The sequence below is a fragment of the Juglans regia genome, chromosome 1 (genome assembly GCF_001411555.2).
Source record: "Juglans regia cultivar Chandler chromosome 1, Walnut 2.0, whole genome shotgun sequence".
NCBI classification, from domain to species: domain Eukaryota; kingdom Viridiplantae; phylum Streptophyta; class Magnoliopsida; order Fagales; family Juglandaceae; genus Juglans; species Juglans regia.
The window spans coordinates 2647346-2663818 of record NC_049901.1 but is presented as its reverse complement, the minus strand read 5'-3'; the positions used below and the strand labels follow the sequence as shown (position 1 = coordinate 2663818).

The 16473-nt window shown below is 33.9% G+C and overlaps 1 protein-coding gene across 1 annotated transcript; it reads right to left on the bottom strand.

Annotated features, from left to right (window-relative positions):
- Nucleotides 1–11453: 11453 nt before the first annotated feature.
- On the bottom strand, nucleotides 11454–15876 carry LOC108992872 (beta-glucuronosyltransferase GlcAT14B-like). The gene is made up of 4 exons (XM_018967579.2): nucleotides 15078–15876; nucleotides 14913–14988; nucleotides 14637–14752; nucleotides 11454–12399 (listed from the first exon to the last, which is right to left on the bottom strand). Exons 1-4 carry the CDS (start codon nucleotides 15655–15657, stop codon nucleotides 11885–11887), a joined length of 1287 nt encoding a protein of 428 aa, XP_018823124.1. The 5' UTR covers nucleotides 15658–15876; the 3' UTR covers nucleotides 11454–11884.
- Between the last annotated feature and the right edge of the window lie 597 nt (nucleotides 15877–16473).

Genomic DNA, 16473 nt, shown 5'->3' with positions numbered 1-16473 from the left:
CTATTCTGGCTATTACGACAGTGGTTATGCTCTTGCTCTTTTTGTGTTGTCTTTGCAGTACGTGCTCTGCTATGTGGGTAGATGTTCTTCTTTTATGGAATGTGGGGTGTTGTAATATTGTTTGGTGCTTCTCCAAGTTTGTATCTGGGTGCAGACAGTTGTATTGTGGGTGGGATAAAACAATGATCATTATGGTTTAATTCCTAGTTTCTGCAATATACATACATATATATATATATATATATATAGGATGTTTATACTTTGTTATCGTATGGGTTTGACCCCAATTTATTCTACAATTTCTAAGGCATGCAGCGCATGATATCATCTTTCTTAATTACAAAGGAGTGAGCAATTCCTTTTCTATTCTATTCTACTTGATTAGGTAAAAGTACTTAATTCCATATATAGTACTGTACCTAGGGGTGGCAATATGTGACACGACCCGTTAACCCAACACGAACACGACACGATAAAAGCGGGTTAGGGTTTAGCCTTAACGGGTTCGGGTCAAAACGGGTTGACCCGTTAAGACACGATTGCTTAACGGGTCACTAACGGGTCAACCCGTTATAACCCGTTATGACCCGTTAAAAAAATTAAATTTACTTTTATACCCTTAGACCTAAAGGGTAGGGAGGACGTTCCATTTCCTTCTTCAAGTTCTAAATTTGTTTAGATCTGTGTTTTTAATTTTTTATTATATTTGAGATTGTAATATTAATATATATACATTGTATGTTTTGTCTATTACATTTGGGATGTAATTTTAATAATGAATATTATTATAAATTGTGTGGATCATATTTGTTTGGATTGTAATTTTAGACTTGTAGTTAGTTTTTTATTTTTTATAGATATTATTTATATTTAAATATTTATATAAAATCAATTAAGTAAAACGGGTCGTGTCTTGTCGTGTATGTCCAACCCATTAACGTAAACGGGTTGAAACGGAACGGGTCGTGTCGTGTTATGTCTTGTCAATTTATTTTTTATTCATTAACGGGTCATAACGGGTCGTGTCGTGTCAACCCGTTATCTTATCGTGTCGTGTTCGGGTTTGAAATTTTGACACGAAATCCTTAACGGGTCGGGTTCGTGTTGACCCGTTAAGTGTAATGTACATACATTGACACGACACGAACACGACCCGTTAACACGATTTGACACCCCTAACTGTACCTTCGAATATTAATAGTGATGAGATGAGTTGTGAATAGTAGTGAGATTTGTGAGTTAAAGTTGCTGAATAGTAATGAATAGTAGTGAGATGAGTTGAGATGAGTTGAGATAAGCTGAGATGAACTTCGAATCTAAATGTCTCCTAAAGGTTAAATCTTTTTCCATTTTACAAAATTAAAATACAAGTTAATATATACGATGATAAGATAACTCACGATCGAGTTATATAATATTCTGTTATTGTATACATTTACCTTCATTTTTTAGAGTTATAGATTGTTAAAATAAATTAATGTCATTATTATTATGTCTATTTTAATCATTTTCTTGCATATTTATGTAGTTGGGTTAATGTTGGGTAAATGCAATGTTGTCATGGAGTCATTTTAAGTGCTAATTAATATAGAACATAAAAGAAATGGGTAATGCTATATATATTATCCTAAAGTGTGCAGTTCTCGCATACTCCATTTAAAAAAAAAAATGAGAGTCATCATTTAAAAAATAATATTTTTATATAGATCTTGAATTTTTCTATTTTTTTTTTTAAATAGAATACACAGAAACTACATGTTTTAATATTATAAATATCATTTTTCTAAATAAAGAAGGTTAATGTAGGTGGGCTGGTAGATAGACTGGCAAATTTCCTCTCCTTGCTCTTTTTTTTCTCTTCTTTCAATTAGAGTGCATCTTTCTTGTATTAGATAAAACTCCCTTTAAACAAAAATATCTCTATCCTATACCATGTACCAACGCAGATTCATGGCACCCGTGTCCGTACGTACTTTATGATAACATTATTGAGCACTACCACCATTTATATTGGGCCATGAGGATAAGATTTTTTATTAATTTTTTAATTTTTCAGAAATGATTCGGACCAATAGAATTTGTTATAGCTTTAATATATAATAAAGCCAGCTTTTCTTAACTTAATTAATAATTTATATTTACCCCCTCAGTGGGGGCATGCTGCATGCAATTGTATAAGAAAACAAAATTTGCTGTGTCCTTTCCTTTAATCTAATTAGAGTAGTCGAGTCGTGTCGAGTCGAATGATTATGATCATAATCTGTAGTTTAATCATTCTTAATTAATATTTTACATTAAATTATTAGTTGTCCACCCTAGCCAATAATTGCTAATTAATTAAAGTACTCGTGTTTAATATTAATGACGATTCCGGTCTTGTCATCATGCCAACCTCAACATGTGTAACCACGTTTCGGGACAGTTAATAATGATCAGATTAAGTCAAAGGTCCGATGCCTTACAGCTAGCTCACGTACGGAAAAAGTGTGCAGTTTATTATATAATCTCATTTGTTCATGAAGATTTGTTATTTATAATCAATTCTTCCCTAGCTAGCTATGAGATTCATGAATCAAGGCCAAGGGAATTTAGAAAAAAAAAAAAAAAAATCTACTTAATTTTTTATTATTCACGCAATTTTTACATACCACATTTTAAAAAATCTTATCTATCTTCCTGACCCAGGAAGAAGAAAATGTTGGGAATATAATCGAATTCTCATCACGTTCGGCTTAATTAATTAATTAATTAATATATATGAGCATCTTTAATTGGGATCTGTCTTCCTTTCTCTTCGCTAGTTCCCGGCCATCCCGTCCCCACCAGAAAATAAAAACTAAATAAAAAAAATTGCTCGATCGTTCTCTCTCCGGATATATATCATGCCTGATTCTGATCTGCTGCCAACACATATATTTGATGAGAACTTTGGCCGGGGACCAGATATAAAAAAATGGATATAACAATAATATTTATAAACACTGATCATCAACTGTACTTGTTTATAGTTCGATTTTTTTTTTTAAAAAAAAAAAAACAGTTCGTTTTCACTAAGAAAATCTATCTTGATTAATGATTCATAATCAATGGCAGAACTAGAAATTTGTTATAGGGAGGTCGAGTAAAGTTAAAACTATAATAAAATATTTTTTATTATACTTCTGAGTCAAAATAATCTATAAAATTAAAATAATTTTATAAAAGGGACCAAGATAATTTTTTAGAGAGAGGGTTAATACAATATGAGATTAATATAATCTTATTAAATAAAAAAAATTAATATATATTTTTTGTTTTCAAACTTTAGAGGGCCATGGCCCCCTGCCCTTTAATAAGTCTGCCACTGTTCATAATATTTAAGTTCATATAATAATGTTGAAACTTACAATTTGTTTGGTCAAACGAAAAGATTAGCTAAAATTTATAAAATTGATATAAAAAACACTTCATATTAGATTAACCAAATCTAAAATAAGATGGATTTCTATTATAGTAGTTGGTCAAAGATGAAGAATCGTAATTGATTCACAAAATATTAAAATATTAATTTTTAGAAATTAGTATTTTAATATTTGATGAATCAATTACTAGAAAATAGACAATCTTATTTGAGGCAATTTTAACCGTTGCAAAATATTATTAATGGCGATTTTTTAATACGCTGCAAATAATATCAAGATATTTGCGGCGATATTTTGTGTATTAGCGACGATAGAAAACGCTGCAAATACTTTTTCGTAGCGAGAGAAGACTGAAATCTCAACGTTATTTACGGCGAAATTAATAATGTTAACAGCGAAAAAAATCACTGTAAATAAAAATTTTTGTCGACAAATTTTGTAATTCGCTAGCTAATCTTTTAAAAGGTTCTACAATTGCGACGAAAGTCCGGCGCAACGTAAATCGCTGCTATTTGGTCTGTATATGCATGGCTTTGCAACATCAATACTTATACATTAAAATATTAGTTTCTCACTCCAAGCAAAAATACTATTTGGTCTGTAATTAAGAAATTTATGAGTTTAATCAAATATTTTTTATTATTAGCATTAAATGACTTTTGAAAATATGATTTTTTATTATTAATTTAATTAGAATATAATTATTATTAATATTAAATTGGTAGAATTATAAATGTGATACAAATAAATTAAATAAAAAATTATTAATTTAATAATATTTTATTATTATATATAGAGTGAATGACTAATTCAATGTAGGGATTGAATTTGAATGGAATAGACAAATATAAAAAAAATGTGATACTGGCTAAATTTTGAAGATGCATTTGACTAAGCCAATGAGAATATTCTTAGGGAGTTTTTTTCCGATCCATAGAATGTCATAGGCCCAGCCATTGAGGGAGACTCACTATAAAATAAAGTATGAAGGAAGTAGAGGGGATAAGAATGGACTAATGTAGGGGTGATAGGAGGCATGAGAAAACAATGTCAATATAGGAAAAGAGGAGAAGTGACATAAAGTAAGGCGTCAGGTATCATGAGAGAAAATAATGGAGGTGACTTAAACTAAGGGAGGGACAGAAGATAAGGGGACCTACAGATTCGGGACCTTTTTATTTTCTGGACACTTCTTCATTCTTCAGATCTGATCTTTTCGACTTCTTCCGACTGGAAAAACTTCTTCTTCATCAAGAAAGTCCCAGAGAGATCGTCTTCTCCAAAAAATAGCTTTACAACTTCTATTGTACAGTGAGAAATGAGAGACTATGAGAGACTGTAAATAAGCCTATTATAGTAGAATCTCTCATTTCCAAACCCCTGTAAATGTAGGCTTAGTGCCAAACTACGTAAAATCTGTATTCATATATTTATTTTTTGTATTTAAATATTGTTCATCACTATGGACGTGCAAACCAATACCGTACAGCCGCATCGGACCACAACCCCCCGCTCACAAGCATCAATGATCGAGACTCAATTCTGAAGATCCAAATTGCCAACGTCTGGTTTAAGGGCGTGTGAAATACGACATCAATAATAATAATAATAATAATAATAATAATAAGAGTGAGAGGCGAGATTTAAGTGCAATATATGATCTACACACACTAATCCTATATGTGTATGTATGTATATATATATATACATGTATGTATATTATCAAGAGATCAAGAAATTCAAAGTTAGCCATAATTAAAGACTACATATATATAATAGTCTTTGGCTTTGGGGCATCTGCTTGTATGTACTTATGTGGATGCATCTTATTTCATGAGAGCGTGTATGATGATCTATGTATCTTTCTATCTCTTCATGATTGTTTATTTAGTTTATCTATTTATTTTTGTCTGGCATCAATTAATGTATCTTTAAGACATGAAAATATGTCTTAAAAAAAAAAAAAAAGACATCGAAATATGTCTTCTTGTTAGTGGTTGATCATCTGGTTGATAAATGATTACAAATACCAGCTTTATGTTCACTTGATCATGATCGTGTCTTAATTTCAGCAACTCTCGCTCGTCCAGTAATACTATTCTCTCTTAAGGATTATTAAAAATGTTTAAATTTAGAGATGAGATAAAATAATTTTAAATAAAAATTAAAAAAAATATTATTTTTTAATATTATTATTATTTTAAAATTTTAAAAATTAAATTATAATTTTAAAAAAATTAACTTATTTATTATATTTTATATAAAAATTTTAAAAAATTATAATAATAAAATAAGATAAAATATTTTTCCCATTAAAATGAACACAAATTGTACAATTTATAATGAAAAATAATATTTACAGTTGTGAGTGTACAAATGTCATGCAGTCGTTTTAAAAAAAATGAATAAATATGAGACTTATATAAAAAGAAATTAATTTTTTAATAATAAATCTCACTCTTTTTTAAAACGATTACACGATATTTATATATTCCATAACTGTACATAATATTACTCATTTATAATCGCCAATATATTCCAGTGATTGTGCTTGTATCGTTCAGTACCAGTATAATAGTATTGTTCCTTCCACATCACCGGCCAAACATTTCACATCGTGATCAATCATGGCTTAAATTTGTCTTCTTTTTCATCTACAAGTTACTTTTTTCCTCACCAATAATCATTAGTCATGAACAGTGTATCTCTTAACGAGTAGTGTAGGCTGCCCACAAAATATTGCAGCGATAGAGCAGTGACTAAATTGGAATCTGGAATCAGAACGGAACGACTCTTCTCGACTGCTTCTTCTCTCTAAACTCTCCCGCTTCTCTCTAAACCCCTTTCAGACCGGCTCAAGGGGGTGGAAGCTTCGACTCCTTCGTCCCTCACTCCTTCCCTCCCCCTCTCTATTTTCTGCTTGTGTAATTTTAGTTTTAGTTTTTTATTTTTTCAGGCCAAATAAAGGGGGAATCGCCGTTTGTGACCTTTCAGTACCCAATAGCCTACACGCGCGCCACCAGGAGGTTGTCCAGCTGCCAATCTACACGTCCACCAAACACGGCTCCAATCAGAGTGGAGCGTAACCCGCACGCACGGGACGTAAATTCCGGAGCTCGTAAGGAGCTCTTTGTCGTTGCAATGCGCGGCTGCTCCTGAACCGACGACTCTGTAACTTTCAAGATCGGCAGTCGGTTTTCCCTTCTAAGGCTTTTTTGTGCACTGTTTTTTTCCTTTTACAGTATTTTCTCAATGTAGTTTATTTATGTCCTGTCTTTATTTTCAAGAAAACAAAAAACTCAAAAATGTTTGTCCCTTCGGACTTGGGTCCAAAGGATGTTGTCCCCCCTCCGCTTAGTCGGTGATGTTGGGGTTGTTTTCTCCATACTCCGTCTAGTTGAGTATGGAGTTTTGTGTTTAGTTACTGCAAACTCTGTAGTGGACAGAGTTGTGCTATCTCTTTGACTTCGGTCTTTAGAAATAAGCCATCTGGACTAAACTATGTCAGTCACAATAGTGTAATGAGAAGCTACTAATGTTTGTAATTGACTTGTTGTTTTAAGTCAATCTTATATGTCCGCTTTCAATGAAAGGAATGAGTTCCTTTGTTATAAAAAAAAAGAGTAGTGTAGGCTGCCGACTGCTATGCGTGTCGTACAAATTTATTCTTTTATTTTATTTTTATTTCTCTTATTATTAATCAATACCTTTTCTTCTTATCTAGTACAATTTAAAAGAAAAGAAAAAAAATAAAAAATTTATTTGCGGACTTGAAAAAGGTCTTTTTGCTCATCATTAATATGAATGGCTAGTTCCAATATAGATGGATGCATGTAAGCATTTTCTACACTTCTAGGTTCCGTCCGTGTGAATGTTAGTAAAATAATAATAAATTATTTATAAATAATAATAAAATAATTTAAAAATATCTATATTTTCAAACAACTCGCAGTTTAATAAAGGGTCAATAAGCAAAGTAGAAAACTTTGTTTAATTATTTCAAAAATAGTCATTCAATTCATTATAAATAGTGCTATATATATTTACAGTTTTACTTATATTTTTATATACAAGATTTATTTTATTAATTTTATAAATTTTTCTTAAATAGATTTATTTTTCATCCATTATATAACAACACTACAGATGATGTACGTTGCAGTCGATTGCAACCAGATAAGGCAACAGCCACCAGATCACTACCAATAGCTGGCTTGGTCAACTCGAGCAGCAACCAAAGCATCATTACTTCAGACAACATCAAATTAAAACGTGCAGACCAATTTTCAAACATTAATACCAAATAGATGGCACATCGGGCAAAAAAAGACAGATTTTTCCTTTAGTTATCAGATCTTTTTTCTTTTCTTTTTTTTTGTTTGTAATTTCCCATTTATTTTCTATTTTCTTTTGGTTTCTCTCTCTATTTTTTTTTTTAATATCTTCTATTTTTTTCTAATTCTCAAGCAATACCAAACACGGGCATACTGATACAACTAGAAGAAGCATGGAAAATATGATTAGAACATGAAGCTTAAATCATGAAGCTTGTTCATGAACATCTTTCAGACCCCCTTTTTTCTAGATGTCATGAAAAAAAAAAACTATTATATTGGTTGTCGGACTAGCTAGGATTCCACTGCTGGGTAGTGATTATGTACTGCAAGTTATACATCTTTTCTCTGATTTCCCTGTAGATGAATTCATGAATGAATGATGGTAGAACAGACGTTACAATCATTGGCTAATGTCATCATTAATCGATTTCAATTAAAAAAATTACCCAAATATAAAATTAAGAGTACTGCTAGAGCCCGCTAGCTCTATCACGTATTTTTTTATATGTTTTTTTTTATAATTATTTTTTATAAAAAAAATTTTAATATTTTAAAATATTTTAAAAAAATAAAATAAATTTATAATATCATTAAAAAATACTTCATTAATCATGAAATAAAAAAAAATATTAAAAAATACATCCTTAATCACGAACTAAAATAAAAAACTAATTTTTTTTACTTCATGATTAAGAAAGTATTTTTTAATAATATTATAATTTATTTTTATTTTTTTTAATATTTAAAATTGTTAAAAAGATCTATATAAAAATAATTGAAAAAAAAAACACATTAAAAAATATATGATAGAGCCAGCGATGACTCCCAAAGAGAGCCACCAGCAGTGGCTCTATCATTTTCCTAAAATTAATTAGTAAGCGGAATATATGTCTTACCAATCATTTCATGTGATAATTACGGCATAAAACGAAGACGCAGGTTCAATGAAATTAGATATTTCTCCTTTAAAAAACACTACTATGCTCATTTCATTTGACACTTCTATTTGACCGTTTGTCTTTTTTTTTTTTACTTAATGATTAAAGAAATGATTTTAAATGTATTGGTGTATTTGTTTTATTTTTTAAATGTATTTAAATATGTTAAAAAATGTAAAAAAAAAAAAAAACTTTTTTACGGCCCGGCGGTCAAGATGGGGCGGCATAGTAGTTGCACCCTTCTCCTTTATATATTTCTCGAAAACAATTATTCCATGAGTTCACACAGATGGTGCTTGACTTCATATTCTAAGATCAATGATGAATTGGAAACACTAATACAACATGAAACCAGAGAATGGAATATCCCTTTGATCAAAGCTGTTTTTAACAGTCAAGAAGCTGACCTTATTAGTCATCTTCCCATCAGTTATTGCAAACAACATGATCAATTAATATGGAAAGGAACTACCCATGGTGACTTCACAATAAGGAGTGCATATCACCTTTAAGGGGACCTGCAAGACAGAAACCAAGCTGAGACTTCTAACAAACTTTTCCTAAAGGAGGACTAGTGTAAACTATGGAAGCTCCCCATTCCACTAGCCTCGAAGAACTTTTTGTGGAGAGTATGTAGAAACATTTTGCCAACTAAAGATAATTTGTGTAAAAAAATTTTTTTGACAGATTCAACATGTCCAATGTGCCTACAACAACCTGAAACAGTGGAACATATATTGTGAAATTGTGTATCAGCTTCTAATGTTTGGAGTGTCTCCTCTAGAAAAATTCAAAAGAGTTTTATTGCACAAAGTAGTTTCAAACAGATCATGTAGGTAATGCAACAAAAGCTTGACAGAGAGGAAATGGTAGAATTCACTTTGACTCTATAGAATTTATGGTAGAGAATGAACCAATTGGTTTATAAGGACATTTTCATTGAATCACAACAAGTGATATACAAAATAAATCAATTGAGAATGGACTTAGCAGCTGCTGTAAATATCAGAAGACAAGGCAATGAAAATTTTGAAAATACTGATAGAGTGATTTGGGAATGTCTACCAAAACGTTATTGCAAGATTAATTGGGATGTTGCAGTTGAATCAAGATTATGTAAAATAGGTATAGAAGTTGCAGTAAAAGATGATAAAGGGATTTTTTTTTGCTACAATGAGGAAAAAGATTACATCTATTCCATATCCTCTACTTGCATAAGCAAGGGCTGCTCTTGAAGCAGTTAATTTTGGAATTGAACTTGGTATGGCAAATGTAGTGATGGAAGGAGACTTACAGCTAGTTGTTCAGGCAATACAAAGGAGGCATCAACAAAACAGTTATGTTGGAATGATCATCACTGATATCAAAGTCCTACTCTATAGATTCAAATCTAGTTACTTTAAGCATGTAAATAGAGAAGGCAATTTAGTTGCTCATTTGTTGGAGAGAAATGCTTTAACAGTGACTGAGTGTGTAATCGAGTTGGAGGAGACGCCAACATGTAATCTGTCTGTGTCTTAACACAGTTTTATCTATGAACAAGTTGTTTTAAAAAAGAAAAAAGCTATTTGCACCCAGGGTTGGGGAACCCGGCGTACACGGCCATCCACGTGTATAAAATGAAATGGGGCGTTTCGTTTATACCCAAAATCACTGCGATTTGGTTCAAACATGGAGACGAACAAGATCAAGTTCTTCGTGCAAACCTTTTTTTTTTTGTCTCACTTCATTGCATCTACGGTGCATCTTCGTCTCATCTACAGCGCATCTTCTTCTCATCTTCATCTTCATCTTTTCACTTTTTTCGCAGCACTCCCATCTTCATATTATAGAACATCTTTTATATGAAGAAAAAATCCATGGAGAGAAGAACCGCAAAAATCAATATTACATTGTGCAAAACTACTGGGAGACTTTAGCAATGATATGGTCCAACAAAAATGTTCATAATCAAAACAAAAAAGCCATAATTTCTTGCAGGAATTTAATCTCTCTATGTTCTTTTATATGCATTACCCAGATCTTTCTCCGAGACTATGGGGTTCGGCGACGCTACAAGTACCCCATCGTGGGTTTGATTTCTAAGACAGATATTGGTTTGCTTTGCAGGTGAAACCGATTTTGCAAGAGACGCTATAGATACTGACTCTACAGCTTTTTTCTTTGGTTTGCTTTGCAAGTGAGACCCATTTTGGATTTTGGCACTGGAGAATCGCTACTGAGACCCATTTTGGATTTTGGCACTGGAGGATCTGTAGCGATTGAGACGATTTTGGCGTTGGGGATGTGTTTGATTTGTTTCTGCATCTGCTTTCGGGTTTTTTTTTTTTTAATATAAATAATACCGGCCATGTCAGCCGGTTCCTCAAACGGTACGCAACCCCGGGTACCTGTAGCAATTCTCTTTAAAAAATGATGAATTGGGCTCATGAAAATTTTGGTCAACATTTCTGTAGGATACTACAAAATACTTAAATTAAGCTGCTGCCGAGTAATTTATTTGCATTTTCATCGATACAAGTACTACATTGTATAATTACCCAAAAATATAAATGTCAAGCGTGTTACTGGGCATGCAAATATATAGTAGTTTGAGCCCAGCTCGTCATATGCTCATTCAGGCCCATTTGCAAATGCAGCAGAACGAAAAATCCCCGTTGAACTAATTGAATAGAAATGTGGAGTAAACGAGTGTAATGACCGTTGCATTTTTTCCCCAAGTAATGGAACATCATATTCTTGAATCATACTTCCTAAAAGATTTGGCTAGCAAAAGCTAAAAAAATACACCTGATCAGATAACAAATATTCATTCCTCTATCAAATATTCATCCCGGCAATATGTCTCCAACCCAACCCCAGATCGGATCAAAATAAGCTTCAGTGCTTGATACGGAGTTGCAGCATATCATTTTAAAAAAAAAAACAAAAAAAAAGGAAGAGAAAGAAGGAAAACGTGTGGGCTACACAATCAGTTCGTCGTGTATACCAATACCATGTCATTACGCCCAGCTCTGTAACTCCCTATCATTCCACCAAATCCATCTCCTTCCATGCTACTCTATAAGGCAGAGTTGTGTGTTCTTTCACTTCTGTTTCTACTAGAACACATGCTAAGTCCCTGAAGATCATACTCATGTCTTCCATCTTCAAATACAAACTACTGACTGCCACGAGAGGTGCTTACTGAAGCAGTTTCTGGTGCTTGTTATTTGCACTGCCTGGGCCGGAAATTCTCACTGGATAATAGAGAGCTCATCAAATTTTCCAACCTTTTCGCTCCAAGGCCAGGTCTGAGGACTGTCATATTACCAATATCAGAACAAGGATCAGTCCCATTTTCCCTGCTTCCTATGCACCAACCACCAGGAACAAGCATGCCTGGACCCCGAAACAATAGCTCAGAATCAATTTTGTCAAGCACTGCATCTTCTTTGGGAAATTTCCGTGCAAATGGAGCATTACTGTTAATCATACTTTGCATGTCATTGAGATTGAGGTGGTGTGGATGTTGCTTGGGAGGGTTATCCCAGGAAATGAAGTGGAGGTCACTGTTCACAGTGGTGTTGCGGAACTCCTGGGCATTACAGATGACAGTGTGGAAGTATCCTTCTGGGGAAGATATGAAGTTTGCGTAGTACATGAGAACTAGTCGAGGCAGGTTGTCCCATCCCCATATGATGTAATCAACGAATTGCCTCGAAAGTGCCATCCAAGCAGAACCTATAAGAAAAATCACATATTTGGTCACAGTAGCCCATTAGAGAAAATGTTATAGTTTCACAATACTCATTTACAAACTTTCCGATTTCCTTTTTTTTTTCGGCTAGATACAAACTTTCAGATTTCAATGATATAAAACTGCAGCATCAGGCCTCAAGAGTGAATCTTCAAAAATCTGAGCTGCTTAGAATTACATAGCATCATGAATCTTTTTATATGCAGGATTAAATTGACATCATGATGAGTATCCTACCATGTTCTTTGCAACCATCTCTCCCTTCGCACATTAAAAGAACAAAAATATGAGCTGCTTGGAAGTAAACGGTAAGAACCACTTCCTTTTGTTCTTGTAAATTATTCAGAGTTGGTTATAACTTTCATAGCAAATAATCTTCCATATTTTTGTAGTGACATGAATTTGGTGTTCCATTGGAACAACAGTCTCAGAGAGGATAATACCTTTCTGCCATCAGATAGGATGTCAGTCAATTTATTTCCTAAAAGCATTATTGATGCGATAAAGAGGAACATATGCGGGTTCTGGAATATCTACGTCCAGGTGACAAGGAATCTTCGAACAAGAGAAACAAACTTGGTTTTGGGAGATTGAAGCTCCCTCCCTTTAGTCGGATCAGCCTTAAAAAACTTAAATGCTCCCCCCCCTCCCTCTCACACACCCCCACATGAGCACTAGCAAACAGCAAAACAATACAGTTAAGGATAAAACATATTTGATCCTCTAAACTTGATCAATGTATCTGTTTCATCTCATCTTTCCTTTTTCCATATAGCTAACATAGTAATGCATTGAATAAATTGCTGATATGATAGCATGTCACATGCCACAAATTTGTTTTTTGTTGTAAAACAATATTATTAATTAATGAAAACATCCATTTACTTTCCCTCTCTCCCCGTCTATCTTGTTCTCTGATCCCTCTGAACCCTTACACCAACTCAATACCCTCCACAAGCACCACCACCCAATCTACCAGCACTAGAAGAACAATACAATCCCCAATCAATAGCACCGGAACCACCCATCCACCACCAGTACAAGAGATGACACCAACAACCAGCCTACCACTTTATGGCCCACCTAACCAAATCTCGTACCCACCAGTTCCACCAAACATCAGTAGCATCTAGCTATTTAATTGACAACCACCCCAACCCACCACACCCACAATATACTCAAGTTGCTGCTTCAAATTGAATACATAACACATCCCATAGATATTTGTTTAAATGGATGATGATTTTCAGGATTTTTTTTACGTGAGGAACTTATAAGATTATGCTTCTGATGAATTGAGGAATTTGGATAGAGCCAGAGCAGAAGACTTGTGTAATTGAAGGTTCGACAACAGCATGATATTGTGCTTGGTAATGCAACAGCAATTGAGGAATATAAAAGGGATGATTAGGGATTGAGAAAGAACTTGGGCCAAGAAATTCCTTGAAAAAAAGGAAACTAAAACTACTATAAGAAATTGTTATTGGGATATGCCTTTTGCCATTTTATTCATGGTATAGCTACCAAAGTAGAGTAGGACTGTGAGCTGACCATGGAGGAGCTTAGAACTTTCATCTTCAATACCCTATTCCTTTGAGCAACTTCTATAGATTTTGACGGGCTGTGTTGTCATGAGTTTTTTGCCTCTTGTTCAGGTTTTAGTAATTGTTTGTCTGTATACTTCATATGTACTTGGGATATGCCTTTTGCCATTTTTAGTATAATTTTCTATTACGTGTAAAAATAACTAAAAAACTACCAAGGTAGAGTTAGTCGTGATCTTGTACAATTCAAGTGATTTTTGGACATAGAAAAGGAAAGGGGTAAACATAAAAGATATCCAGGCCCGACTCCAATCCCTGTTCACCTACTATAGAAGATATAAAATATAACTAGGGAAATTACAAAATAGAATTCTAATGTCTATCTATTGCAAATCCACCTTTTTATTTCCAAGCAGGTTGATTCGTTGACGATACAGAAAATGAAGTCCTCATTTCAAAAGCTGCGCACCAAATTGTATCCTAGAAGATGAAGCAAAACTTATGCTACTACTAGAAGGGCATTACTAATGGGAATTCAAGCAGAGTAGAGAAAGGTTACTTTCTGTAATCAACACGGCACGCATAAACAAACCCGATTGGTAGAATAACCATTACCAAAACATAGACGTTTATTTAATAAAATTTGATAAAATCACAGGTGACAAAAAACTTCGCACCTGTGAAGAGTTTAAATGCTGTTGGCACACTTCTCCGCTGTGTAACCCAGAAAACATCAGCTTTCTTAGTCATGTACAAACCCGGGTCTATAATTATCGGTTTTGCTCGCTGATACCTATGTCAAATATAGCATTAAGCAGTCATAAGAGTTCATTCGCGAAATCAAGGATATAACCAAGAAGAACAGCCAAAAAAGAAATAAACTAGACGAGCAAAGATTAAAATTAAAAAAAAAAAAAGAAGAAGAAGAAGAAGAAGAAGAAACATTCACATACTCTTTCCAGCCAATGTTACTAGTATGATCAATGAAATTGAGATCCCTCGGGAGGTATGAAAACGTGTGCAACAGATCTAATCCAATCACACGAACAAAGAAAACCAATCAAAACAAACCCAAAATTTCAATTTTGAAGCCAAATAAACAAAAAACGACGACGCACCATCCTGGGTTACAAGTGGATAATCCGAAGCACTGAGATTGATAAACCAGTCCCAGTCCCCTCCTTCCCTCAACAAAATCGCGGCGGCGTGGAGCGTATTGGCCACCATGGTGGGGCCCCGGTACGTGACGAGATTCGCCTTGGTGATCATCCAGACATTCCGGAATCTCGCAAAGACTGGATGGTCCCGCACGTAATTTTGCAGATCCGAGCGCTCCTCGGGCGGGGACTCGAGGTCCAAATGGACCACGTAGCGATTACGAGGGTGGTAGAGAGCCTGAAGAGTTCGCTTCAGCATGTGGCCGTCGCCGTTTGAGCCGGAGATCAGGTAGGCAAGCACAGGTGGAGGGGGCAGAGTGGAGGTAGGGATGACGTGGAGCTTAGACTCGACGAAGACGGAGCTGGAGGAAGTGACGGAGCGGTAGAGTGGAAGGAACCTTGTACCATCGGATGAGGTTAGCGTTGTGAGGAAGAGGAGGAATAGAAAGACAATGGAGCCTATCGCCAAGGGAAAGATCCATTTCCTCTCCATGGTTTGTTGATGCCTTATGTTCATGTAATAGCTCTTCAACCTCTTCATTTTCTTTAAATTAAATTCCTCAACTTTTTTGACACTTCTCTGTCTCTTAAATTTAACAGAGAGAGAGTCGGTTTGGGTTGATGTTGAGCTGCAGAGAGAGAGAGAGAGAGAGAGAGAGGAGCTAGATGTTGAGGTTGAGTGAGAGTTGGGTGGAAGTAGAATTGGGGAGGCTTCGGCTTGCAGAGAGAGGAGTAGGAGTAGGAGTTCTATACGCACTACGCAGTTGATAATGCATCGTAATTAACTTTAATTTTGTAGTGGAGTTTTGGTAAAAGTCTAGTCTGTGATCAAACGGCTCAGGATCACTGCGTCTCAATATTCTTGGTCCTAGCCTGGTGTATCTTTTTAGACTGCTTCGTTTATTTTTAGAGATGAGATTAAATTAAAATTAAAAAATAAAATAAAATATTATTAAAATATTTTTTTTAATGTTATTTTTATTTTAAAATTTGAAAAAATTAAATTATTTATTTTATTTTATTTTATATTAAAAATTAAAAAAATTATAATAATTAGATTAGATGAGATAAGATATTTTTTCAAAACAAACGAGTCCTAAAGTATTTTGGTATACCAGACTAATGAAATTACTCCTCTTTTATTCCTTTTGTTGTTTGGTTTTAAATTGGATTACATTTGTTGGGGCTAAAGCTCCCTATTTTTTTCTGGTTGTTGGAGGAAATACAAAATGCCAATTAAAAGAGTCAAAGGTAAAATAAAAGTAAAACATCCTTTATTGCTCTTTTTTTCCAAGGGTTTTTCTAAGATGTTGGTTGAATTAGGTTAGTTAGGACCACAAGAAAGAGTTAAAATTTG

What these genes read in the sequence shown, in the direction of transcription:
- LOC108992872 (XM_018967579.2), bottom strand. Translation starts at nt 15,657, where the DNA reads ATGAAGAGGTTGAAGAGCTATTACATGAACATAAGGCATCAACAAACC. An exon ending in TCCACTTGTAACCCAGGATG is followed by an intron (nt 14,989 to 15,077) that starts GTGCGTCGTCGT and finishes TGATTGGATTAG; the next exon opens with ATCTGTTGCACACGTTTTCA. An exon ending in AGCATTTAAACTCTTCACAG is followed by an intron (nt 12,400 to 14,636) that starts GTGCGAAGTTTT and finishes TTTTTCTTATAG; the next exon opens with GTTCTGCTTGGATGGCACTT.